The 25,402-nt window shown below is 42.9% G+C and overlaps 3 protein-coding genes across 7 annotated transcripts; 1 reads left to right on the forward strand and 2 right to left on the reverse strand.

The window, feature by feature from the left end:
- Positions 1-871: 871 nt before the first annotated feature.
- Positions 872-4,470, reverse strand: LOC105690842 (2-oxoisovalerate dehydrogenase subunit beta, mitochondrial). Of its 2 annotated transcripts, none has more exons than XM_012408963.2 (8): positions 4,302-4,470; positions 3,884-3,961; positions 3,166-3,368; positions 2,943-3,098; positions 2,667-2,838; positions 2,432-2,577; positions 2,241-2,327; positions 872-1,378 (listed from the first exon to the last, which is right to left on the reverse strand). In XM_012408963.2, exons 1-8 carry the CDS (start codon positions 4,450-4,452, stop codon positions 1,238-1,240), a joined length of 1,134 nt encoding a protein of 377 aa, XP_012264386.2. In that variant the 5' UTR covers positions 4,453-4,470; the 3' UTR covers positions 872-1,237. The 2 variants fall into 2 exon arrangements, with proteins under 2 accessions (XP_012264386.2, XP_048512358.1); XM_048656401.1 differs by having other exon boundaries at positions 3,884-4,046; positions 4,302-4,442.
- LOC105690846 (maternal embryonic leucine zipper kinase-like) lies at positions 3,280-17,253 on the forward strand. Of its 2 annotated transcripts, none has more exons than XM_048656400.1 (13): positions 3,280-3,411; positions 13,745-13,895; positions 13,969-14,078; positions 14,163-14,316; positions 14,409-14,515; positions 14,582-14,749; positions 14,830-15,027; positions 15,117-15,258; positions 15,320-15,409; positions 15,858-15,930; positions 15,998-16,148; positions 16,223-16,326; positions 16,426-17,253. In XM_048656400.1, exons 2-13 carry the CDS (start codon positions 13,850-13,852, stop codon positions 16,712-16,714), a joined length of 1,632 nt encoding a protein of 543 aa, XP_048512357.1. In that variant the 5' UTR covers positions 3,280-3,411; positions 13,745-13,849; the 3' UTR covers positions 16,715-17,253. The 2 variants fall into 2 exon arrangements, with proteins under 2 accessions (XP_048512357.1, XP_012264393.2); XM_012408970.3 differs by lacking the exon at positions 3,280-3,411 and adding an exon at positions 13,504-13,655.
- On the reverse strand, positions 4,483-13,181 carry LOC105690833 (centrosomal protein of 290 kDa). 3 transcript variants are annotated; one of them, XM_048656397.1, is made up of 23 exons: positions 13,043-13,181; positions 12,745-12,972; positions 12,555-12,639; positions 12,355-12,464; positions 11,927-12,274; positions 11,588-11,826; positions 11,370-11,502; positions 11,100-11,290; positions 10,885-11,026; positions 10,546-10,816; positions 10,177-10,342; positions 8,753-10,093; positions 8,382-8,679; positions 7,520-8,289; positions 7,209-7,424; positions 6,945-7,143; positions 6,665-6,879; positions 6,444-6,591; positions 5,971-6,366; positions 5,734-5,900; positions 5,456-5,660; positions 5,118-5,381; positions 4,483-5,027 (listed from the first exon to the last, which is right to left on the reverse strand). In XM_048656397.1, the coding sequence occupies exons 2-23, from the start codon at positions 12,922-12,924 to the stop codon at positions 4,950-4,952; spliced, it is 6,162 nt and encodes a 2,053-aa protein (XP_048512354.1). In that variant the 5' UTR covers positions 12,925-12,972; positions 13,043-13,181; the 3' UTR covers positions 4,483-4,949. The 3 variants fall into 3 exon arrangements, with proteins under 3 accessions (XP_048512354.1, XP_048512356.1, XP_020710825.2); XM_048656399.1 differs by having other exon boundaries at positions 12,745-12,941; positions 13,043-13,171; XM_020855166.2 differs by having other exon boundaries at positions 11,927-12,063; positions 12,139-12,274; positions 12,745-13,049.
- Positions 17,254-25,402: the final 8,149 nt, after the last annotated feature.

Consider the following 25,402-nt stretch of genomic DNA (forward strand, 5'->3'; position numbering starts at 1 on the left):
GTAATTCAGGACGACTGTGACCGGCAGAATTGGGCCATGGTCAGTAGGTAGTTACTTATGTATACGAGAAGTATAACTAACTGGTAGTTTACCGGTATACACAGGTATATAATATATAATTCAGGTAACTTGTACATACATATTACGTGGGATACACGTGCGTTGTAATACACTCTCGCACATTTACGCGTTATACACGTATCCGTACTATACGTTCAATTTTCAGAGCAACCGCGGTGTCCGCGAGTTTTGCCGCTCCGGGCGATTGTGTGCCGCTGCTGTTGCCGCCGCCGCTGCTGCTCTTGCGAAACCGCATGTTTTCGCGTACGCCAATTCATGTAATATTATATCTGAATTGCACCAAGCGGAGTGTATAGACCATAACAGGGAGTTAAGTGTCGTTAAAATTTTATTTTTCCTTTCTTCTTCGTATCAGGTATTTAATTTTTTGATCTCGATTATCGTAATTATCGTTATTATCGCCCAGCCACTCTCGCTAGGTATGTAATAATTGTTCGGCCGACACGCTAGGTATGCATATTATATATTATACGGTATCAATTGTTACCGAGGTTGTTACGTGTTCGCTCGTTTTATCTAACGTCAGCGAACTCGCGACTCCGAACACAAATCCCCGTAAAAAAAATGAGGAGACGAGGGAAGGAGAGACGGATAAGCTTCTTATCGGTTACCGATTCGTATCAGCCGGCGCACAAAATTCTTGCAAAGATTACCGCGTCCTCGACTCGACAAAAGACTCGCCCCTGGCATACCTTTGTCGCGGAGTCCTTCTTCTTGGGAAGGTAAACAACTGAAAGTAGAGCTTGCAGATGCACGAGGACGTGATATAGGTGTCCAACAAACCGAGTCATTCTATTTTTCATTTTCGTTTAATTCTCTGGGCAACGGATCAGCTGCAGAAATTGAAAGACTGTTCTTCTCATTCGGGCAAGAACCGTTCGATTGTTCTCTTTTTTGTTTTTTTTCTCTTCTACAATTTAAAAGAGATCGGGGGAGGGGTTCGCATGGAAGTATGAAGCATATGTATACAAAAAAAGTTAAAGGCACGTTAAGTGGGGACGACGGCGGCGAAACGGCAAGGACGTACTCCTTTCGAATCATTGACTTTTGTCGTAGTTTGCCCGTAACAACCGCTGGTTGTAATCGAACCAGCGGCTAGCGCCCCTCCGTTGTTCGTTCATTCGGAGGATAAGATTCCACATTGGTCGGCCCGTCTTTAATAATCGATGATTTTTTTCACGGCCTCGAAGCACCTCCACTTGTCCGGCAGATAGAACGGCTCGAAAATATGCGGAAACGGCGTGTCCCACCCGGTAACGCGTTGCACCGGAGCCTCCAAACTCAAGAAGCACGCCTCCTGTGTGTACACGTAATTTGTATATTTATATTTACATCTGATTTTTTTATTATCATTTCGTTTGACGAGGAATTTTTAAACACCACCGGTGTTGTTGGTCCGATCGGGGCGTCATTCAAGTCACGTATTGCACTCGATAGTTGCGTCACGTTACCCGCAGTTTCATTGAAAAATCGCGTGACTGCGGTCTCTGTACGTATGTGATATTTAATGCTTTTCCATTTTACTGCCCGGTACGTGGTATTGAACGTTGCGCCTTTTATTACCCGTACAAACATTTTACTTATTTCCTCGATGAGTCACAATGTTATTCCCCTGACGTCGGATTATCAAATGATCGGGGTATTACGTACGTACGACGGTCATTCGTTCGTTCACGAATTTCTCTGGACCGTAGCGAGTGCGAATTCAACAAACTCGGGCGCCGACGAGCGAAATATAATTTTCACAGCGCGCTTGAAACGGAATTATTTGTACTACCGAGTTTTTGAAATGTCCCGGAATAAATCGATAATAGCTACGCTCGGAGAACGCGTTTTAAACGTAATTAGCCACGCGCTCCGCGAAGGAGAAATTTTTATAGAAATCTGCGGGGTGTTACAACTTGTACCGCGAGAAGGAGGAAAAATAATAAAATTACCGCTAATACGTAAACTCCGAATGACCACAATGTCGAAGGTTTTTTTATCTTCTTTCTTTTATTAACGATCGGAAATTAGTAATGATTACCCAGTAGCACGATAAACGTAGATTACATCTGCGACCGAATATTCGGCGGTAAGAATATCAACGGATTATAAATGAGGAGGATCGTCTATGAACGCGGGAATTCTTACGGTTGTTGTGACATTAAAAAATTTACCTGAATCGTAGCTGCGATTTCACCGGCAAAACCTCCGGTCAACGGTGCCTCGTGAGCGATTATTAGCCGTCCAGTTTTTTTCACCGACTATGCAACGAACGTAACAATTACGTCATTGTTTACCAATAAATCATAATGCAAGTAATTTGAAGAGAAAAAAAAAAAAATTGCAACGAAATAACGAAGCTCACCTCGCAGATAGTATCAACGTCCCACGGGAGAATCGTTACCAGATCAATGACCTCGCATGAAACTCCAAGTTTTTTCGCAGCCAGGTCTGCGACCTCGCTGAGTACGTGAACCTGGGTACCCCATCCCAAGAGTGTGACGTCGGTGCCTGAAGACATTGATGGAATTGTTGTGAAAAAAAAAAAAAAAAAACGCCGTGTCGTCTACATTAACGTCACGATTGTTTGGCTGTCTGACCTTTTCGCACGACGTCCGCCACCCCCAATTTCGTAAGATATCTTCCGACTGGCACTTCCTCTACGGCAGCGCGGTAGAGAATTTTTGGTTCGAATATTATGCAAGGATCGGGTTCCTCTATGCAGCTCATTAACAAACCCTTCGCTTTTATCGGACCACGTGGAACCACCACCTGTATACAAGTTGCAATGATCGTATCACGTGAAAAGCTTGAAATGAAATAAAAAATCAAATGACGGTCTTGAGAGAAGCGCACATTTTCTACGTCCGACTAACCTTGAGACCTGGGGTGTGGGCGAAATAAGCTTCGGGTGATTGCGAGTGGTAAAGACCGCCGTGGCCAACTGCACTGCAAGGTGTTCGGACGGTCAATTTTCCGCAATCGAACATCCCACCGCTGCGGTAGCGCATTTTTGCCGCCTCGTTCACGAGCTGTCACAGATAATAGACGAAGAAGATGTATTTCTTATCATCGTCTCGCTCGCGATCGATGACGTACCTGATCAAACGCCGGGAAAATATAGTCGGCGAATTGGATCTCAGCTATCGCAGTTGCTCCCATGTTCGCTAATCCTATACCAAAACCGGCGATACCCTGTTCGCAGAGGGGTGTGTTGAAGACGCGATCTTTGCCAAAACGCTCCTGAAGACCCAGGGAACAGCGGAAGACACCGCCGAAGGCTACGTCCTCGCCAAAAAGGACTGCGATTGAATGAGAAATCGGAAAGATTGATGTCTCGAAGTTGTAAGTTTTTAAAATCTATGCGACGAAAAAATTTTTGTTGCCTCGAGTTATCATTACGACCGCACCTGACCTTTACGAGGATACGCTTTGGGACTTGTTGAATCGGCGTACGAATTTTTTTTTTTTTTTCTCGTCTCAATTTCTGGCGTTGTTTGAAATTTATCAGGCATTTTTATCGTAATCGTCAGAGCGATACACGTGTGCGAGTATATTTTCTCGTAGAAAACTTACGTACGTACATGCAATATCTTTTCATACCACCCGGTTCCATGATAAGATAAGAAAATTTATATTTTGCCCCGTTTGCGCTTTTACAGCCAAGACAATTCGCGTAGCACTGGAGTAGGCTACTTTCGAAGGTGAGGTATACTGGCATATATTCACGATGCGCTCGACAGTAACGATTATAAATTATGGAAATATAATAAAAATAAATTTTTGGGTCACGGAAAAATACGACGAATAATCATACCTGCCGATTCATCCGCCTCCATGCTCAGTGCCAGTCCGTTGTTTATTGCTTTGAACATGTTCATCTTCTCCGTTTCACCTGTGTACACGGGTAACCATCAGCGAAACATTTCATAACGTTGCGGAACGATGCCTCTGACGACCGACGATATTTTCATAGAAAACTATGTACAAATAGGTTTGATTTACTGGAATATATATATATATGTATAGAGAAATAAAGAGCGGCTAGCGGTGGACTTGTTTGTGACTCCGTTTACGAAATGTTGATTAAAGAAGTGAATGAATAGAAGGAAGAAGAAACGACAATCGGGAGATTTTTATTTCGATCGCACCTCCGAACTGGTCCCGATCAACCTGATACCTGTTCAACTTTCTTCGTTTTTGATCATGAAACCTCGTTGAAAAAAAAAAATTACCGGAATTTTGTGGCGGTGATTCCGGTACGTAAGTGAAATGGGTCCTTTTGGAGCCATGGCAGACGGATCCTCCCGCGATATCCACCGGGAAGATGCTGCGTGGACGTAATCTTGCTTTCCAGAGACGCGAACCGAACTTACTAACAGCCATGCTCGTTAAATACTGCCCCAGGGTAACGCGCGGCGTTATCACTGTAACTTGTATTAACACACAAAGCGCTATCTTGACCCGACTCTACAGGGTCGCGACCTTCAATGCGGGTTTCGTAACAAGCGCTACCGCCTTCAACTCCGCTCATGCCTTATTCGATAACGATGGTGTCGTCAAAGGTTCCAGCGACCTGAAAAATGCACTTTTCGACACACTACGATTCGTTAAACGTTTTGGTGAAGAAAAAATTCATTTATTGAAAATTTTGTGAACGTTACAGAAAATAATTTGATTTGTTCGTTACACAGGGACTATGATATACGTATAATTAGCTACGTAGTTATGCAGTCTCTTCCTCAATTCGGTTTTTGGAAATTCCAGTCTAACGGATACCTCGGCGATGACGTTCAGAATATTCTACCGGCGTACAAGCTTTATGAATAACCGAGCTGCACGGTCAATTATCATTAACTTTCACCCACAAGATTAAAAGACTATTAATTATCGGGAGTTGGTGGCGATACGAAGCATTCCGGTATGGTTTCCAACGATTGCTTGGCCTCGAGCATTTGTACCTGAGAATGTATAAAATAGAAAAATCATCAGGGATTATCCAAATTGATTTCTATTTTTCTATCCTTTTGAAGTATTTGGAGAAAAAATACCCTTTGCCGCAAGGACTTTTCATTTATAGCTGCTCTGGTCAACAGTTGTTTTACTTTGTCGAGCAATTCCGATTTGTGAGCCAACTGATGTCTGAGAATACCGATCTCTCCGGCGTTGTCCTCTTCCTTCCGTGAATTTTCCAACATCGCTATTCTTTGCTCCGATAATTGCAGGTCAGTTTCGAGAGCCACGATTCGCTGCTGAGCCCTTTCGTATTGACTTTGCAGATGAGAAGTGCTACTACCAGCACTGTCAGGCCTCGACTGTAACAAAAGATCGAGAAAAAAACCCGATGAAACTAATTTTACATTTGAAATTAGCGAATCAGATGTTTTACCATTTTTGGGAAATTGGGGTTCTTCTTCGCGCCCATTTTAAATCGTTTGTTTTCAGCCTGCAACTTTTCTATCACACGTTTTAACGTGAACACAGTTTTCTCTAGCTCGGCAACACTCTTTTTTTCTGGATCTTGGAATTCCTTGCATTCGGAAGAACGTGGCGACGATTCAGACGTTTTTTCCGATTTCAGTAGCTCGATGTATCTGAATGGCGATTATTAATTTTGTTCGACAAGTTTACTCGTAATAGGTCTGAAATTGAAAGGTAAAAACTTACTTCTCCAAATGCTCGACCTTCTCCCTGAGCCTCGGAGTGTCCAAAATAAATTTCTCGATCTCCAGACGAAGTTCCAAGTTCTCGCTTTCCAATTTCAGATTGTTCTTTTCGAGAACATCTTTAGTCGCTTCTAATCTCTCCAGCTGGTCGACAACGTATTCGTTACCCTGTATTCGAAAGATACAACCATTCTAAACACCCGTTCTCATAAGAAAAAAATTTCAACCTTTACTTCACCTTCGTAACGTTCTCCAGTGCAGAAATATGTCGGCGTTGTGCTTCGAGCTTAATCATCAGCTCTGAGGTATCTGCGTTTTCGAGTCGATCCTCAAGTTCTCTAACTCTGTTTCTAAGAGTGTGGCATTCATGTTGAAGATCTTCCAAGACGTCAGGGTGACTCAAATTTCCAGGTCGTGCGGACAAGCTCCCGACGATGCAACCATTTTCACATCTCAACTTACTTCTGAGGTACCATTTTTCACGTTCCATACAAGACACAAGCGTTCTAAGCCTTTCGTAGTTCGCTTGCAGTTTGTCGAACTCCTCCGTTTTTTCCTTAAGTTTTTCTTTAAATTTATCCGCCGTTTGTTGCCACCGTTTCTGTTTATCCCACAAAGCTAATTCTTCGGCCGTCTATCGGTTGGACAGGTAAAAAAATAAAAAAAGAGCGCTTTCAATTAATGAGATAGAATTAAACTTGAGCGACGTACTTTGAGTTTTTTATTTTCGTGAGTGAATTTTTCCTTTTCCAATTGAAGTTTTACATTGTGTAATTCTTCCTCCAATGATCTCGTCTTTCGTTCCAGTTGCATTTCCCTCTGGGAAGTTTTTTGTTCGTGCGTTTTGGCCGCCATGTATCTGAGGATACGTGTGATAGGGGGTTGCTACAATTAACACGAAAAATGTGACCAGCATTATAAAATTTACAGACCTGCGACTGAGCTGCTGCTTTAGATCGACAATTTGGCTTTTGTAATTTCTCTCTTTTTCTACTAACGCCTGTTGTTGCCTCCGAGCAAGATCAAGCTGCGCCTGCAACTGATTCGACTGAACTCTCCCGATGCTATTCGTAATTTCCTGCATCTTAGAATCATGAGCGACAATTTGCTGAGTAACTGTATTTTTCTCAGCCATTTCCATTTCGTCCTGAAACCAAGCGGTTAGTCTTCTAGGGATCGCTCTTCTTCGACACACCACTCGACAACGTTTACCTGTAGTTGTTGATAAGCGATGTCGAGTTCGTGGATTCGATTTTCCTTTTCCTGCAACTCCTTAGCCAACATTCCATTTCCTTTAGCGAGCTGCATTCTTTTATCGGACAATTCTTGCCTCAGGGTATCGGCTTCATGCTGCCATTTGTCACGTTCCAATCTGTAGCTCTCTAGCTCAATTTTGTGCTGTTCCTCCAATCTAGAGAAATTCAGGTACAGGGGGAAATTAAATTTATGAAAATTATCTCGCTCCTTTTCACCCACCTCCCCCTCATGTGGTCCATGTGTTTCAATCTCTCCTCGGCAAGCCGGTGCCAACGCTCACTCAACTCTTTGGCAGTATTCAAGTCAGCTTCTAACGTGGAAACCCTTTCGTTTAATTTTTCCGCCCGCTCTTCAAGATCTACATTCTTGTTCTGAACGTTAAACGCTTTTTCTTTTACAGGAACAGAATTGGGAGGATGGATGTAGTCGTTTATCCTGTACATGGTAACGAGCACAAAAATAGATATGGAGAAGGAATTGAATTTTTTTTCCGCTTCCGCCGATAGCAAACTATAAATAGTCAAACATACTTCTGATTCACCTGTTGCTGCATACCGGCCATACGTGTCTGAAGAGTTTTAATTTCCTCCTGTAACCGAGCAGCTGATTTGCTGTGCTCATCTCTATCTTCTTTCAAAAGATTTTGATACCGTAGAATAGTTTCTTCCTTTTGATTGACAATTTTTTGCAAACTATTGATCGTGGATTTCAGAACAATTTTATCGGAAGTTTCAGTGTCGACAGAATTCGATTCGAACGTGACTCGATCCGGGTTACTCTGTTTCTTGAACAGTTGACTATTTTTCTCATCGATCAGTTTATTCAAAGAAATTATTTTGGCTTGGAACTCCGCGTTCTGTGACTCGCATTTTGTTAGAGCAAAAGATCGCTCGGATGCAAGACGAAGCGCTTGATTCAGTCTATCGTTTAAAGTAATTTGATGATCACAGCCATCCTGCACTTGATCATTGTCGACATTTTGCTTATCACTCCCAGCACTGGGCATAGGATCGTTTTCGTGAGACGATAGATTGCTATCAATTTCAATTTGCGTTTCAACCGAACGATTTTCTGTACGTACTTGTACCGCGACGGATACCGTTTCTACGTTGATTACGGCTACGTTTGAGTTCGTTCGGACAGATTCCTCATCTGACTTAACAGATTTTCCCCAAATTTTTTGAACAAAAATCATTTCCGATTCCATAGCGTTGATGATCGCTTCTTGAGAAACTATTCTCTGCTTTGACATTTGTAATTCGTTTTCTAGCTGGTTTATCTGTCGTTTCAGTCGTGATTCCTGATAAAATTGTAAGTGACGGTATTTTACGAATGGTTAATTGAAAATGGAAACTAAAGCACAGGCAAATCGCAGCAAAAAAAAAAACTCACCCCGAGCACAGACTGTGAGGCTTCCGAAAAGCGGTGAATTATGTCCTGGACATCTGGGCTGCCAATTTGCTGCTCCAATATGTGTTTCAGCTGTTCGACGATCTGTAAGCGACCCGTAAGTAGATCTTGTTGGGCTTTAGCGTTTTCCTCAATTTTTGAAACCTCGTCCATCGTCTTTTCTATAGCACTTTGATCGCTTTTTAGTTTCATTAACATCGATTCGAATCTCTCTAATGCCATCAACGACGTTGAAGCGGCGTATTGGCGTTGCAAAAAGTGAATAAGTTCCAGATAATTGCTAGAAAAATTTCTGGAGTTGAATATCCGAATAGTGCAACAAGAAAAAAGTGGAAAAAATCGTGAATAATTACCCGCAACGGGTATCGCACCGCCTTTGACAATCCCTCACAATACCCTGTGAATCCTCATTATATCGTTTGAGTTCATCGTTCTCATTACGAAGGTGCAATATTTCGCTTTGTAGAATATTATTTTTTTTACTCGTCTCAGCTTCGAGTTTTTTACAATTCGTCAACTCAAAACCGAGCCTGGCGATCATTTCTTTATCTTCGCTGACTGACTGGAGATCCAACAATTGGTGTCTCAGACTATCCATCTCAAAAGTTTTCAGAAAATTGTGGGTTGCATGCATCTGAGCTTCCTCAGTTGCAATTTCCGCTTTTCTCGCTAAATTCTCATTATCAATTATCAAGTTTTTTATTTTTTCACTCAATTCCTCTACCGTCTTTTCGTCTGTCCGAAATTCTCCAGGCCCTGCATTGGCTCTAGCATATTTGGAGAGTTCATTCTGTAGCTGAATTATCTGCTCTCCTAGTTCCGTTTTTGACTTTGAAAGTTCGGCAAAGTCAATCTTCGACTTTTCTAACTGACCCTGTGCGATTTCGTATAATTTTTCTGTACGATTCGCTCCCTGACGTCCGTTTAATTCTTTATGGCTCGAAGCTTTTGATTGTTGTTCCGAATTCATCTCCGCCTCTTTACTAGAGGATTCATCTTCTGAGCTTTTCTCATCCTCATCGTTAACCGATATGCGTTTATCTATCTTATTCCCTGCAATCAGGAATTTGCTTTCTTCCAGCGCCAATTTTAATCTTATACAAACCTCTGTGTACTTATCATTCAGATCATTGTACTCTATCGAACTCACAGAATTAGAAAGATTGCTCTGAAGGGTTGCATTTCGGGCGTCTAATAGTTTGTTTGCTTTCTCGAGATCAGCGAATCGTTTTCTCAATTCGCTTTCCATCGCGGCAGCTTCTTTTTGACTGTTATAATATCTCGTAGACTCTTTGCTCAGTAGTTCTTCTAGGATTTTACATTTTCGGTTTAGAACAATAATCTGAACCATATGCTCAGCGTTTTCCTTACACCTTTTCGCGAATACTGTTTTGATCTCGTCGTCGTTAGACGATTCTAAAATTTGCCAATTCTTTTCATACTCTTTCAATAGCACTTCTAGCTTCGTTATTGATTCCTCTAGTTCGTTTTTCTCCTCGTACAAAGAATTTCTCTCTAATTGCCACTCAGATTTTTCGATATCATACGCTCGCTGCAATTCTGTAAATCGCGAAGAAGTATCATAGGCTTTTGCTTCCCCACTCTCGGACATTGAATCCTGCTTCGTGTCATCTTTGTATGAATTGTTCGATACGATTCGTTGTAACACTTCATCTTTTTTTTGCAGTTCTAGTCTGCAAGATTGTAATGATTTTAAAATATGGCCACTTTCTCAGTCTTGCCTCGAAAAACCATGATAATTTCTCATACTCCCTACCTAATTTGCTTGAGCTGAGCACGTAGCTCACTGTTGCTACCCTGTATCGCGCTTAATCGATTCTGCAATCTCATTGCCGGATGATACCACCCAGCCACATGCCTTACATCGAGTGCTTCCAAAAGCAGCTCCAACGTTTGGGACTGAATTTCAACCGCACACTTGCCTGAGGCGTTTTGATTTAGTTAAAATAATGTTCGAAAGCATAATTTTTGCGTGCCATATTTAAGTGCGAATGAAATAATATCTGCTTGTTGAAAATAATTTTATTTCTGAAGAAGCTGAGGATAGGTAAAGGGAAGAGAATGGTGCACAGAAAGAAAATAAAAGCTGGGTGCAATAAGAAAACGTAAATTTTATTAAAATCACCATCCTGATTATGCACACTGTCCAATATTTCGTGCATCCCTTTCCTTAAGGCTTCATTTTCCTCCACAACCAGGCGGACATTATCTCTGATGTCCTCGATCTCCGCCATATGACGTTGTGCGATTTCTTCTCTCTCGATATCCCAATCGTGCTCAGTTTTTGAAGTTTTGATTGGGGTCGAAATCATCAAATCTACTTGATCCACATTTTTATCACGGGGTACCATCATTTTTTCTGACAAATTCTTCATCCTATATTTTAATGTTCTTACCTGTGGAAAGAACGGCTCGTAATTTTGCCAATAACTCGCCGCAATAGCGTTACAAAACCATTACTCACATCTGATTTCAGCTCTAAATTTTTTTTTTTCAAATATTCATTCTCACGTTTCATTTCGTCTACCTTTTGCATTTCCTTCGCGCGCTTAGCTACTATATCATCAACCGGAATTGCCTGACCAGGGGGCAAGTCGAATTTTTCACTAAAAAATAACGATGACGGACAATTTTGAATTGTCGTTCTCATTAAATTTATATAATAATCACGGGACTTACCACAAAGCAGCGATTTCCATTTCCTGATGGGAATTAAGCATTTCCATTTTATTTATAATATTCACGAGGTCTTCAATGTGTGTTTCTTTTTGTCTCAACTCATCCTTCAAACCTTTCATCTCAGCGATCGCATCAGCCAGGCCATATTCACTATTTTCGTATTTTTTTAGCATCACCAGGGCATCGCATAGCTGCGTTGAAAAAATATAATGAGCGTATAAGCCACAACCGCAAAATATCATTGATTCGAACACACATACTCGCACAGACCTCTTTACTTTTTACTTCGGCATCTCTTTCAGCTTGAGCCAGATCATTTTGTAAATTTAATATTTTCTCGTTTGATTGTTGAATTTTATCCAGCAAACTTCTTTGCTCTTTTCTTCTATTACTATTTTCGATTCTGAAAGACACTCATTTAAAATATAGAAAAATTTACGCGAATAAATAACGGCTGAATAAATATCTTGGCATGTTGTAGTATTTACTTTTGGGCATCTGCTTTTAATTTTTCTATGAGGATAGTAGTTTCATTCATTTCTGCTACAGCTTCTGAAAGTTTACTCTGCAATCGTTCTATTGTTTGATCTCTTTGATTAATGATTTGATTTAGGTGTACTATTTGAGATTTATTTTCTTCTCTTACAGAAGTTAAAGACTGCATTAATGATTGTGAGAGATTTTCCTTAAGTGCTGCTATTTCGACATCTTTTTCATCTAAAATTGCCTGAAATTTGAACAAGTCAGCATACATTGATTCACAATCCACAACTTCCATTTGAAAAAAAAATATCAGGAACTGCTTCAGTTCATAGTATAGCTAGTACCTTCCACTCAGTAACTCGTGCATCAATAGCTGTACTAAATTCATCTATAACTTTGTCTCTATCCAGCTGTTGATTAGTCATTGCCTTGATTTGCCCCATGAGGGCTTTGCTTTCTAATTCGCGTGCTTTCAATTTCTCTGAAAACAGGTGAATTGAAGGAACAAATATTCTACCTTTGAAAATTAGGAAAAATAACAGTAGCCAAGTGGTACCTTTGTATAAAAGATTTTTCTCTTTGAAAGAATTAAGTTCTTCAGTTATTTGATTCATATGAATAGTAGCATCTTCCATTTCTTCTTTGACCAATCTTAATTGGTCTTTAAGAGTCATATTTTCGGCTTCTATTGTCTGAAGTTAAATTTAATTCATGAAGTTAATCTGTAATAAAATCTGAGTGCTAAGATTTAGCAAAGCTATGTGAAAACTACCTCAAGTTCATTCATCAAGATAGCAATTTTCTTATTTTTGCCTGTGGAACTTTCATTTCCAGGCAGTGATATGCTGTCTCCATCATCATTAACTAAATCTGAGGCTAGACCTAGGTAGAAAAAAAACATCAAAGGCTGGTTCTGGGGTGCTAAATTTTTATTCAACATATCATCAAACTAATAACAATAATCAGGCTAACTTTTTTTCTTCCTGGAGTTTGAGCTGGGTTTGGAATTCAGAATTTTCTGCTTGAGCTCATCGCATTCAAGCAATAGGGACTCAACCTATGATATCAAAAACATACATTTTAATTAGGACAAACCAGATCAATGTCAGAAAAGTGAATTGCATTCAAACACTAAGAATAAAGCAAGGTGACAGATTAATACCTGGTTATCTTTGTATTGGAGCACCTCTTGGGATAACTTCATTAGAACTCTCAAGTTCTGGATACTTTCCACATCCTCTACATCACAGCTCACTACCATTGGGAAAATATCTTCAATTTCTTGATCTGTTAGAGCTGAAGCTCGTACAGATAGTATTTGTTCCCAATTGACTCGAACCATTTTTACACTATGAACAACTGTCAGACCTCTGATCACTTTTGATTCTACCTGGTAAGATCAGTTGAGTTGAAAATGATTAACAATTTCATGATTGACCTTTGCATTCTGGTCCACTCACTTCATATGTAAATTTGCAAGTGTTGTGATTGCTGACTAGGACACACTTTAGGACAGGTGATTTCACCTGAATTGGAAGTTGTCTACGGTTGACGCATCACGCTTGGGTGTGTTTCCATGACAACGCTTGACAGCTTGTGTGTGGCTCTTCGCCCACCCCGTGAAAAGCAAGCTCTCGAGGAGCTCTCAACCTTTTCCGACTGCTACCGTCATCTGACGGTCAAAAGGCTCACAGCTCTCTACCAGTTACTTTTGTTGCACAACGATTGCACCAACATTGTCTTGACGGTGCCGGCATCTGCCTTCGTCGAGGATAGTGTCAGTAATGCAAGCCAAAACTGATTGGCTGTCACAGGTTGTTTACGTTACAGAATTGACAATTTGAAACTAATAGTTAATGAGTGAGTGAGGGAACGTTTCGGTAAGAGAACGAAACTGCTGAGTTTTATTTGTGGGATTCGAAATAAATAATGGTGCGATATGCTGCCCTCAAGGGCTTCTATGATGTGGAAAAAACAATCGGCTGTGGAGGATTCGCAAAAGTTAAACTTGGCACCCACGTTGCAACAGGTGAAAAAGTTGCCATTAAGATTATGGAGAAGACCACCCTGGGTGTAAGATTATATCCTGATAACTTCTTACCTATGTTTTTGGAGTATGAAATACTGTTCCAGCTTGACTCTAACCCAACATTTGCCCACAGGATGATTTACCCAGGGTAAAAATTGAGGTCGAGGCTCTGAAATCCCTGGCGCATCAACACATCTGTAAACTGTATCAAGTGATTGAAACAGAATCCCATTATTTCATGATCATTGAGTACTGCTCAGGCGGTGAATTATTTGATCACATAGGTATGATTCTAATCAATCTGGCATTGATGTTAAGCTGGAGAATTGTTTAATGATAATTTTACATGAATTTCAGTTGAAAAGAATAGACTCACCGAAACAGACTCCCGCAAATTCTTTCGGCAGATTGTTTCCGCCGTTGCCTATCTTCATAGTTTAGGGTATGCTCACAGAGATTTGAAGCCTGTAAGTTGAGAGAATAATTCCAGTAATAGTTGTGAATATCAAGTCAAATTCCACATTCTAAACTTTTCTGTTTTTCAATCCTAGGAAAACGTTTTGTTGGATAGACAGCAAAATCTCAAGCTAATAGACTTTGGTCTTTGTGCAAAACCAAAGGGGGGAATGCAGGCTCATTTGTATACATCTTGTGGCTCTCCTACTTATGCGGCACCTGAACTTGTACTGGGAAATAAATATTTGGGTGAGGTGTTCCCTTTTTGTAATATTATCCTCTTCAAACTACAATTCTTCAAAAGATGATTGTCTAATAATCTAACACATTTCATGCCACAGGGTCAGAGGTAGATATTTGGAGTATGGGCGTACTACTTTATGCTTTATTGTGTGGCTTTCTTCCATTCGATGACAGCAGCATAGAGAATCTCTATAGGAAAATTCTCGTAAGTTGTGGAAAGTCGTAAAGGGCATCTGCCATTTGATCTTACAATTCATTTAACAATTTCTAGTCTGGAAAGTACGATGAACCCAACTGGCTCTCTTCAAGCAGTAAAAAATTGATTCGGTCCATGCTGCAAATCGATCCTAAAAATCGGATAACTGTCCAAGAATTATGTACTCATCCCTGGATTACCGCTGGATTTTTAAATCCTGTCTCATCCAAGAAGAGAACTAACGTTAGTTATTCAAATTCATCACAACCCGCGATTTTGGGTGACAATTTTTGTTAGGTATTAACTATTTTTTCTTTCTGTAGTTTCAAAAGGACGAAGAAGTGCTGGCAACCATGTCATCCATCTGTAGCGAGAGTGGAGACGATATATGGCAAGAATTGCTCAAAAGTAATAGGACCGACTATCGAACAGCAACCTACTTGCTGTTACTCAATAGGAAGCATCGAGGGCTTCCCTTAAGACTTGCCTCTGCTCCCAGGACACACTTCTGGGGTAAATCGGTGAGATTGACTTTTAATCAACTCTGTTCTGAATACAATCACATACATGGGCAAAAGTCTTCTATATTCCTTTCTGGTGCATACTCCAGAACGTCGAGGGGACTCCAAAGGTAGACATTGGTCTAACTAATTTTATCACAAAATTGGATCAATCACCGAGAAGCCGGGTTATCGAGCAATCCCCGGTTACCGATAAGCCTTACACCGCGATAAAAATGACCCTGGAAACCGGTAGGTCGATAAATTCGGTCTGTTGTTTTCTGGTGAATTAATTGAATGCTAATTTTTACAGCTAAGAATAATGGAAAAGACTTCACAGAGCCACATATTCCCATTCGTAAAAGGCTGAGGAGTAAGGAGACGGATGACGCGTTGTCGCCTAGTAAGTCTTCCGATCATTCAGTTCTTCTTATTTAGGATTTGAATACTCATAAATAGCCATCAACTTGTTTTGCCAGAGTAAAGTTAGAACAGATAAGAAAGTTTCGTATTTTCTCTCAAGTTTCGAAGTTTGCGCAGCCGTTAAAAGTACCGCAGGTCACAGTGGGTGCGTACACAGGACTTGGATAATTACCGCAAAGTGCCCAAACTTCCAAACAAACACAATTTAAAGTAAAGAATCTCCGCTTTCAAGGAGGCACTCCCCTTCTAGTAATTCTCTTCTGCAAGATAAACTGTCCAAGCGTCCTTACTAATTTGTTTTCACACTCCGCTCCTCATTGTCTTTACCGTTCTTCTCGATCTGGAAGCGAAAAATTAACCATATCTTTATACGAACGAACAGCCCCACAGAATAAAAAAATTTTTTTGTTTTTTTTTCACTCTCACAGTCCCATCGAAGAGGCCAGTTGAAAAAGAAAAGAATCCTGCTACACCAACGACTCCGCAATCCCAAGATTCCAGGTACGGCAATAGGTAACGGAGGACGAATAATTCGGTTTTTATTGGATCTAAAATATTGAATTTGCAGGATTTCTCATCCCTCAACCCCTGGAAGTGCACGAAAAGTAATGCTGGGCTTGGAGCGAGGTCTGAATCGGGTCAGGCACGTTCTCACACCAAAACGTCGCGCGAAAAATGAGATTGTTGATCCCGATCAGCCGACATTACTATCCGGAAAGGTGATTCACGCGTTACGAATTGATACCATAAAATTCAGAGTGTATCATTTAAGTACCCGGTGTTTGTGTTTCAGGGGTTGTGCAACGTTTCTACGACTTCCAGCGATTGCCCAAAACAGATCATGTCCCAGCTACGACGAGCTCTACATCGTAAAGGAATCACCTGCCGGCAAAAAGGGTGAGAGACTAAAATCCGCTGAGAAGTTTAGTCAGGCGGTTAGCTCACAGTCGCACGTTGGTAAGTCCTAAACTAATTGATGTTCTTTCTGTACTGTAGTTTTACGTTACAAGGCGAAACGGAGTTCATCAGCTGTAAAACAACTGGAAACCGAAAAGAAAATGCGCGTCCATTTTCATCGCGAAGTGCTTGTTCCTTTGAACTGGAAGTCTGCTTAGTCGAAGGCCTATCAGACGCGAAACCGCTCGTAGGAATCCGGCGTAAGCGGTTAAAAGGCGATGCTTGGGTTTACAAAAGGGTTTGCGAAGAGGTTCTCGCGCTTGCAGCCGATGGCGAAGAAACTTCGCAATTTCCTACGTCCGACGCTGAGTCAAATTGTCTTATCTAGTGTCTTCTGTCGAACGGGGAATTCCATCTCACCGAATAATAAGGTTGAGAGCTCACTTGTTTGTAATTTTTATTTTCAGTTTTTCTTTTTCTTAAATCTCTTTTAACATGATGCCGGATGTCAGTGAAATATGAAAAATAATTCTAATTGTCATATAAGTCTATTTGTAGGAGATGGGTGAGTTTTTACGATTTTTAGTGTGGTTGCCCAGATGCACTTTCAACTCCATCTGGGCCCACGAAACTTATACAATTGTTGCGGATAATTCCGCGGATAATGTAAGTCTTCTAATTTATTTCATATTGTTTCGTCGAAGAAAAGACAAAGGTACGGAGATGTAGCGGATGCGTGCTCCTTGCACGGTTTATGGTTGTTTTTGTTTTTAGCTAGATAAAAAGTAATTACAGATATTATGGTATAATGAGAAACGTCGCACCGTAAAGTATGAGGCGCAGATAACAATAAGATGGAAAAAAATTAATATTTTCAAAACCTGTATGCAATACTATATAAAATAAATACAGTTAATTAAAAAGTCACGAGGGAGTGTCTTAAGATGATTGAGTCCTGATAGAAGTCATTTAAAATTTTCGATTATCAAGAACCACTCGAACGATAGCCCTTGTAATTAATCAGTCCAGGAGCTAACGCCTCTAGTGACGCTTTCGAAAACTATATCCTTTTGCGGCAATCGAGCCCTCGCTATCCTTTTACGAATCTACGAGTAAAAGAATTATCAGCTCTCAATCTTGTGAAAGGTTGAAGAGAAATTGAGCATGAATAATTAATTTAGAATTTCAGCAAATTTTAAATGCCCGAAATGAGGTCTGTGCGGTCCTGCAAATAATGCAAGACTAAAGATAAAAAATTAACGGCTCACTCCTCAAGAAAAGGATATACCATTTTTGTTTAATTCAAATTTCCTCATACGATTATGGGAGTACCGAACCTCGGGTCTTGCGAGGATGATATAATTATTCATAACGGAAGTACAATTAAGGAGCGGCGGCTGGCGAGCGTTGCTTCCTTTCCTAATTACACTTCCGGATGAGTGGTCGTTATAGTTATGGGGGGAAACTTACTCCGGACCCCGCTCCGTAATCGCACCCCCCCGATCAAAGATTTTTGGCCTCGATCAGAGTTTAGAGGAATACAAATAAGAAAGTACATTATAGCCGTGAGTTATAAAAATAACTCGTAACTTCTAATCCGTAGCATTAAAAAATAGTTGAGGGGTTCGGAGATAAGAAACGTGGTAATAATAATGATAGGAAAATAAGTAAGACTCCGCAGCAGGTGCATAGCAGTGAGCGAAGCTCACGTCTCTAGGACCGAGAAAAAGGCACGTTGGTTTACTTGGCAACAGTCGGAGTCGAGTTGTAAATAAAAGTCCGTTCTTTTACCCCGAGTTGTTCGAGTTCCTTCTTGTCCATAAGTGCTCAATTATCGGTTATCGTATCTCCGAAGGAACCCCGGAGGTACCGCGCGGAGGATCTAAGCGCGTCATCGCGGGGCTCGAGGGCGATAGCTAGTATTAGCAATAGAAACTGTGCATTAAATGGTCGCACCGACCTTACAAGTGTAGGGCACGTAGGGTTGAAGCTCAAGTGCACAGCAGCATCGGCAGCTAGGGCTTAACGCATAAAATCCCGAAGCCATTGGAGGTTTTACGTTGATCGATTTGTGGTGATTTTATGCCCTTGGCTGTCTATACCTGCCCCGCGGATAGTCCAGAGTTCAAACAAGCCGCGATATTTTATATCTCCCGTAAATCCGACACGCCGTTTCACATATTCCGTCGCGTTCCTCCCTGCAGCTAAAATTTCACGCAACACTTGACTCCTTTGTTGAGTCTATTTACGACCCCATCTCAAACGACGGCTTTGCTCGCCAACGACCGTTTCTATACTTCCAATTCGAAACTATGGTATTATGACCAACCAGTTGCAGGTACCTTATAAACCGCTAACAGCTACCATTCGGGTACCAAGAGTTTCTCATATAAGCTAGTCATTTTACTAATTAGGATTGAGGTAAATTAAGAGGACTCGAATCAGGGGAGGATTTCTATTTTTCCTTGCGCTCATTTTTCGAATGCAATTTTTTTATGAATCCTTTGCAGAAATTTTTCCATATAATGCGTACGACGGGGGTTGCATCGATAGCTGCACCTGAGGAATTGGATTCAGGGTTCGCGCGATACGTGAACGTCATAAGCGAAGAAGCCGTCCGCGCGAGTTACTTATACGTTACTTACTTATAAGTTAGTTACGTTACTTAGTTCTCGGCACGCGCACGCCGGGTCTATCGCTTCCGGGCATCAGTGTGCTCGCGGGCCGCAGCTAATTGCGCTTTAATGTGCAAGCGGCGTTTCTATATTTCTCCTCTCCTCTTTGCTCCTCTGCTATTTCTGTTCTCTTCCAACCCCCTCACCTGGACTTTTACCACTACGCGTGCAACTACACGTCTTTTTCCCCCCCCCCCCCCAGCTATAGGCTGTCGGCGAGATCTAGAGCACCTAGAAAGGGACGTGCTTCTAGATCCACAAATAAATAATAATGACTCTACGCTGTACCCATAAGAATCTAACAAGAATATAACGCTATCCCATATTGGGTGAATGAAAAAAAAATGGACTCAACAAAATCTACATAGATATATAGTATATCCGCATGCATATTCATCTACCTAGAAAATGGGAGAAGAATAAAAAAAAAAAAACCAGGCAGACTAAATTTTCCGCATAAAATTAGAGCGAATGGTGCAACCTGATGCAGTTGTGCCCGCAGAGCCCGCGGTCTAGGCGCGAATTATTTGCTTCACCCCGATATTCCATAAGTTTGGATGTTTCGGTTCGTTACGTCTACGTGCAACACGCGCGGTCGTAGAACGTCGAGTAATTTTCGGCTCTCGTTAATCCGCGAGAGAAATGTTTCGAGTAAAAAAGTTTCAAAATAGAGTAAAAAAGAGGGGGAGGTAAAAAGAAAAAAGAGAAAAAAAAGAGAAAGAAGAGAGAATTATGCGGAGAGAAAGAAGAGTAGCGCGTACATACCCGCGTGATCATACCAAATGAAATAAAATGAAACACGGCCAGCGCGCCGAGGCGGAACCTCCCTCGGATAGACGTATACGTGCGCGTAGATATATAGCCGAGTAAAACCTCATACATATGTACGCGCAACCGGGTCTCGTTACTTCTCGGTACGTACCGGGAGCTTCCCCATCGCGGTAAGAACGGACCGGAAAAATGAATATGCAACCGTCCCCGAGGCGCGGCCTCATAGCTGGACCAGGGGATACTATTTACGCGATACCGCCGTTGGTGTATACGGAACTATACCGGGAAATATAATATAACTCGTCCGCCAACATCGCGCTTTTTGACAACAACGAACAAAGCCGTATCCCGGAACAACGAGGAGAGAACGATTATTATGAAATGTTCTTTTTTCTTCTAAATTAATACAACGAACCTTTCAAAAATTACTTACTCGCGCACGAGATGTTTCGATCGTTCACCGTGGAATTCGTACAGTGGAATCGGAAGAGAACGCTGTACAAAATCAATCGTCAAACGTCGCGGCGAACGCCAGAAGGGGTGCAAAGTTTATCCTGATACCGAATCCGCGTTCAGGTGTTATTTTCGGTTCACGATTTAATGGACGTTTTTACGAACACGAGTCTATATTTTTTGTCGTTGTAACATATTCGTACCTAATAGCCGCAGCCCCCTTCGGGGCAACACATCCTAGTGGTACCGGTCTGAAGAGGAAACGAAACATTAAATCGAGTCTGGATACACAGCGAAGGCGGCGAGTGTTTCGGTGGGTGCGTCCGAGATTTCCTGTATGGTCCCACATAGCCGTTTCTACCGTAAACTGCCGTCGGCCACTACGACGTCCACGAATCCGGTGTACTGCCTCGTATCAACTCGTTGATTTTAGATTTTTTCAAAAGTAGAATTAAAAACAAAGCGAACGATTCCGTCGCCATTGGATGAGATTACCGCCGATTCTATTTTCCTCCATTCTCTAGCGACGTTATTAGAATCGACGGTATAGATTTGTCCTTGATCGTAACAATTTATATGGGATCAGTTTTAAGGAACGACACGTATAATGACAGGATGTTACAACGTCGGTCTCCGCTGCATACCGCGGAGTCATAAGAATAAGTAGGTGAATTACATTAAATCTAGGTTTCATAAACGAAAGTGTCTTCATTCATAGATAGCGATAGATATATAACAACGGCTAGGGTATAGGAATGCATACCTATACGCCGGTCCTAGGTATGGATATATATATATATACATATACACCTTATATTCGCTTATATTTCCATACAATTGTGTTAGCTATCGGTGAAGGAATACGGAGGGTATGCCGGGCCACGGTATCCTTACGTGCCCCGTGATGTCGGTAGGTATTACGTATGTACGTATCGCGGTTACCCCCTTGCATTATATACATATATGTATACATAGCACCATTATATACAAATTTCATACGTAATGCGAAGCACTGCTGTATTAGTAATATAGTTGTTTAGATATTGCGATATTAAGTTATACCACGGATATTATTCTATACGTTGCCATATGTATACCCACCGTGGTTATACCTGCTGCAAGTTCAAACGGAATTCATATCCGCGTGCACATCCATTCCTCGAAGTATCTATCTATTTTATTTTATTTGTTCGCTCGTATTTTTACCTCCTCTCCTCATACCCTCGATCTCTACCGCGACGCGCGGAAGTCTCACCGCGGTCCTTTTCCGAATATCACATCTCGATCAACCGTTCCCGCGGTTCATCGCTATCCACGGAATCCTGTCTCGAGTAACGAAGAAAAAGAGGATACGTTAAGATTGTTGTTAACCCGCGGGAGCGGTTCACGACGACGACGATAATATGGAAACGGACGAGGAACCCGGGCCGCGCGGGTGTTCGCCAGCGAGCGCCGCAGCAAACCCACCCCTCCGACGGAAGGAAGAACGGGACGACTTCGAAGGCGCTCCACTGTGACGACCCGTATCCGGTCAGGTGTTCCCCTTATTGCCCCAAGTCCGGGGCGATCCGGCAACGGCCGCGAGATTTTTACCTTCAACCCCGCAACGATTCAGAGTACACGCCTAGGCTCGAACGGATTTTTCTACCGAGGTGAGGTGATCTTCGGCTTGATTCCGTTGAGGGACGGAGATCCCGATCAGCGACCCCGCGAAAACGCTGTACGCCGCGGTACAACGCGTTACGTATGGAAAGTCACAAACTCGTTGGGAAATCACTGGCGGAATTGATGTGCGTAGAAAATTGTTTCTACCTTTCCACGTATTATTAATAACAAGGTAAACAAGGTAAGTGGCATTAGAGCTGGGATTCATAATTTATTTCGCCTTGCGGACGAGTGACATCCGTAATTTTATTTTTTCTTTATCATTTCAGTGTACATTTTCTTTCCATCAGATACACGTACGCGTACGTACGTACGTGCGGCGTCGTTGACCAACTCTCGAGACCGCTTCTCCTCGTCACGTTTGTCTTCCTCGTGTCGGTTATGGTCGTTGTTATCGGCGCAATTATAAGTTTCGCTACACCTCGCGCCCTCGCTTACACACGTCCTAGGTACGTACGTATGCGCCTACCGTACGACGACGTACAACGTTGTAACGTCAGACGATTCGGCTCGTGCGGACAATGGCGATTCACCGCGTATAAATACGTACATAGGTATTTACTGTACACAGAACGCACGCGTGTGTGCGTGTGTGTGCGCGCGTATGTATTCACAGTACGCACCGCGTAAGGGGTAAAAAAAACAGGAAAGCAGAGCTTTCGCAACGATTATCCGTTGAAAATCTCTCGTCTCCGCACAACAGTTTCCTGCCACGGGTGGACGGTGGACAATGACCAGAGAGGTACCACGCCGTAGTACACGGCTGCGGAGTTCCTAATATCTGCGCGGACGATCTGGCTCGCGGAAGTCGTCCTCATCATCGCCCTCGCCCTGGCCCTCCTCCACCTCCGCCTCGTATAATATGCACGCGCTGATGTATCACAAAGAATCGTACGAAACGTTATACGGTACGCGTGTACGCCAACGTTGAGATTTGTATGGGTACGAGAGCTGTACGCCGGCCTCCTAGATTTCGTACCTACATTACATAGCGGGTGCGTGTCCCGATCTACGTGTACGAAGAGGAGGAGGAGGAGGAGGAGTGCGCGGGCGGCCCCGGAGGATATGATGGCTCGTGGCGTTATGGTCGGCGAACTGTTATGCTCCGCGGGCACCAGCGGACCATAAGCTAGGCTACTTCGTTTCGCTCGATGCCGGGCCGCTTCTCATTATCAACACATCGGCGTCGAAAATAATAATTCGCGAATCGAAAGCGCGCGATATCATCTATTAAGCGCGAACGTTCGTGGGCCGCGTGGCGTTTTTCGATGTATCGGTGGCAACCCGGTGGCGGATCGAGCTTTCCGCCTGCCGATGAGAATCGGCGGCTCGAGGGGGACCACGAGCTTCTCGACCGGGCATCGAAATCACCGTGGAAACGTGAGTTTAGGACGCGGAGATTCCGAGGAAGAGAAAACGGTCGTTAGGGATCTCTACGCCGTTGGTTCTGGGCACGAGCCAGGCAGTCCTCGTACGGCGTCTTGGTCGTCTTCGGGCGTCTTACACTCGTCTCCGTCGTGTTCGCTTCATGTATTCACGGCTCGGATCCTCTGACCCGCAGTTCCTCCGCGAGGAAGAGGAGGATGTGAGAAGGCGGGGGGAGGGGGAGGGGGAGAGGGGGTTCGGGATGAGAAGAGGACGAAAGGGAGGTACGCGAAGGGAACCACCGTGCGGAGGAGCGAGGGCGAGCGATGACTTCGGGAGAAACAGTTGCGCTCGCCTTCCGGGGAACCGTTTCACGGGTATTCTAGGCGGTCGGAGTGCCACGCGTGCGGAGGTAAACATGATTCCAGGTGGAAAGAAAATAAATCAAAGACGAAGAGAAAAAAACCAACGCAAACCTTGTGACATTTCGTTCTCCTTACTCGGATGATACACTTCGTTTCAATACATCGCCGAGATTATTTCACCTTGCGAACGGCGTCGAGTTGCATCCAAGCGCGGAGTCGAACAAACCTTCCGCTTTGGACCCGCGACTCCGGTTCGCGACTCGCATCTTTATTCGCTCGTAGTCCCGATTATCTCGTCGCAAGGACGTGTGGGTCGCGGGGGTTCCCGTAAAACCGGAAACTTACGTACCATATCTCGCGTTCTCGTGGGATTCGTTTAACCGGCTCGTTCGAGTTGCTGCGGAATTTTTCGTTCCTCGAGATTTTCGTGTCCCTTGCAAACGTGGCGCGCGAGGATTGACTCGCCCTCGGCCAGGGCTGGGCGCGGTTCACCCGGCTGGATCCGACTCGAAAGCTTCTTCGTGGTTCGCAACGGCTTGCGGCCCCACACGCGGCGTCGTGAGCAGTCTTCAACTTCGTGCACGAGGAATCTGTGCTTGAATCATATATACATACCTGTACGGAACGCCGACTCCAGCCTCCGACTTTGACTATTTTCTATTTTATCTCTCGTAGCGGCTCGGAACTCGCACGCGGTTACGCGATAAATTTCGTCGCGATGGTTCCTTCGAAATCCTTCGAAGACAGGTGGCGATTGCCCAGTGAATATTTCCAATCATCATATTCAAAGATCGAATGATCCCCACGTCTTTCTTTCTTTCTCTCAATTGAAAAAAGTGTAGCGAACTCCGGAAGCAGAATATCGTTTCAATCCGCGGTCGATATGATTTAGAAGATGCGGTTCGAGCCGCGGGACCCGGGGGACAATGCGGCATTGTTTTCTTCGAGGGAGGTTGGTGGCCGCGGTGGATCGAACGGATTCAGTAGCCGTACCCCGGTGAACCGCCTATACGTTCGTCGTACGTGGAGCATGAGCGAATAAAAACAAGATACATACCTACGTGGTCAGTTCTGTGCGGTGAACTACGTACCCCGTACATTAACTCGCGGGTCAGACGCGATTCAATCTTTCACTCGCAACGCCAGGACTCGCCGCACTCGACGACCTGCTGGACGTGCGATTTGTTTTTTTTTCTCTCTTTTTTTGATTCTCTTCCTCCGAGTTCTCGAGCGATTTCGAGATGCGGGTTGCGAATATCGCCACGCCCGTGTCTCTCGACGTTTCTCTGATTCGTGTCACGTCGCAATTCCGATACATGTATATAATAAGTAGAAAACGGTACGGCAAAAATATCACGGCAGACAGATGTTGGGCAAAAAAAAAACGTTACAAACTGTGACAAGGACGACGAAGACAGCGAGAAACTGGTTAATTGTTATTACTCGCCAGCGTTCAACTGAATCGGAAATATTATATATGTCTAATAAAGCATAATTTTCACTGAAATCGGTGTACATGGTCAGTCTGGGTTCGAGGAGAACGGCAGCTGGTCTTATTAGCATTTCAAAAATAAATTTGGCATCAATTTCCACAACAATGGATGGATTCCGGTGTTTTAAATGCAAATTTCACCTACCGCTGTACGTACACGAGTGTGCGCGTATAGGAACAAAACGAAAACGAGGGGGATACGAAAAAACAAATAAATAAATAAATAAAAACAAAAGGATAAGCGTAAAAGGAGCAAAAAAAAAATAAAAAAAACAACAAAATACATAAAA

Source organism: Athalia rosae, chromosome 6, assembly GCF_917208135.1.
Source record: "Athalia rosae chromosome 6, iyAthRosa1.1, whole genome shotgun sequence".
In the NCBI taxonomy this organism is placed as follows: Eukaryota; Metazoa; Arthropoda; class Insecta; order Hymenoptera; family Athaliidae; genus Athalia; species Athalia rosae.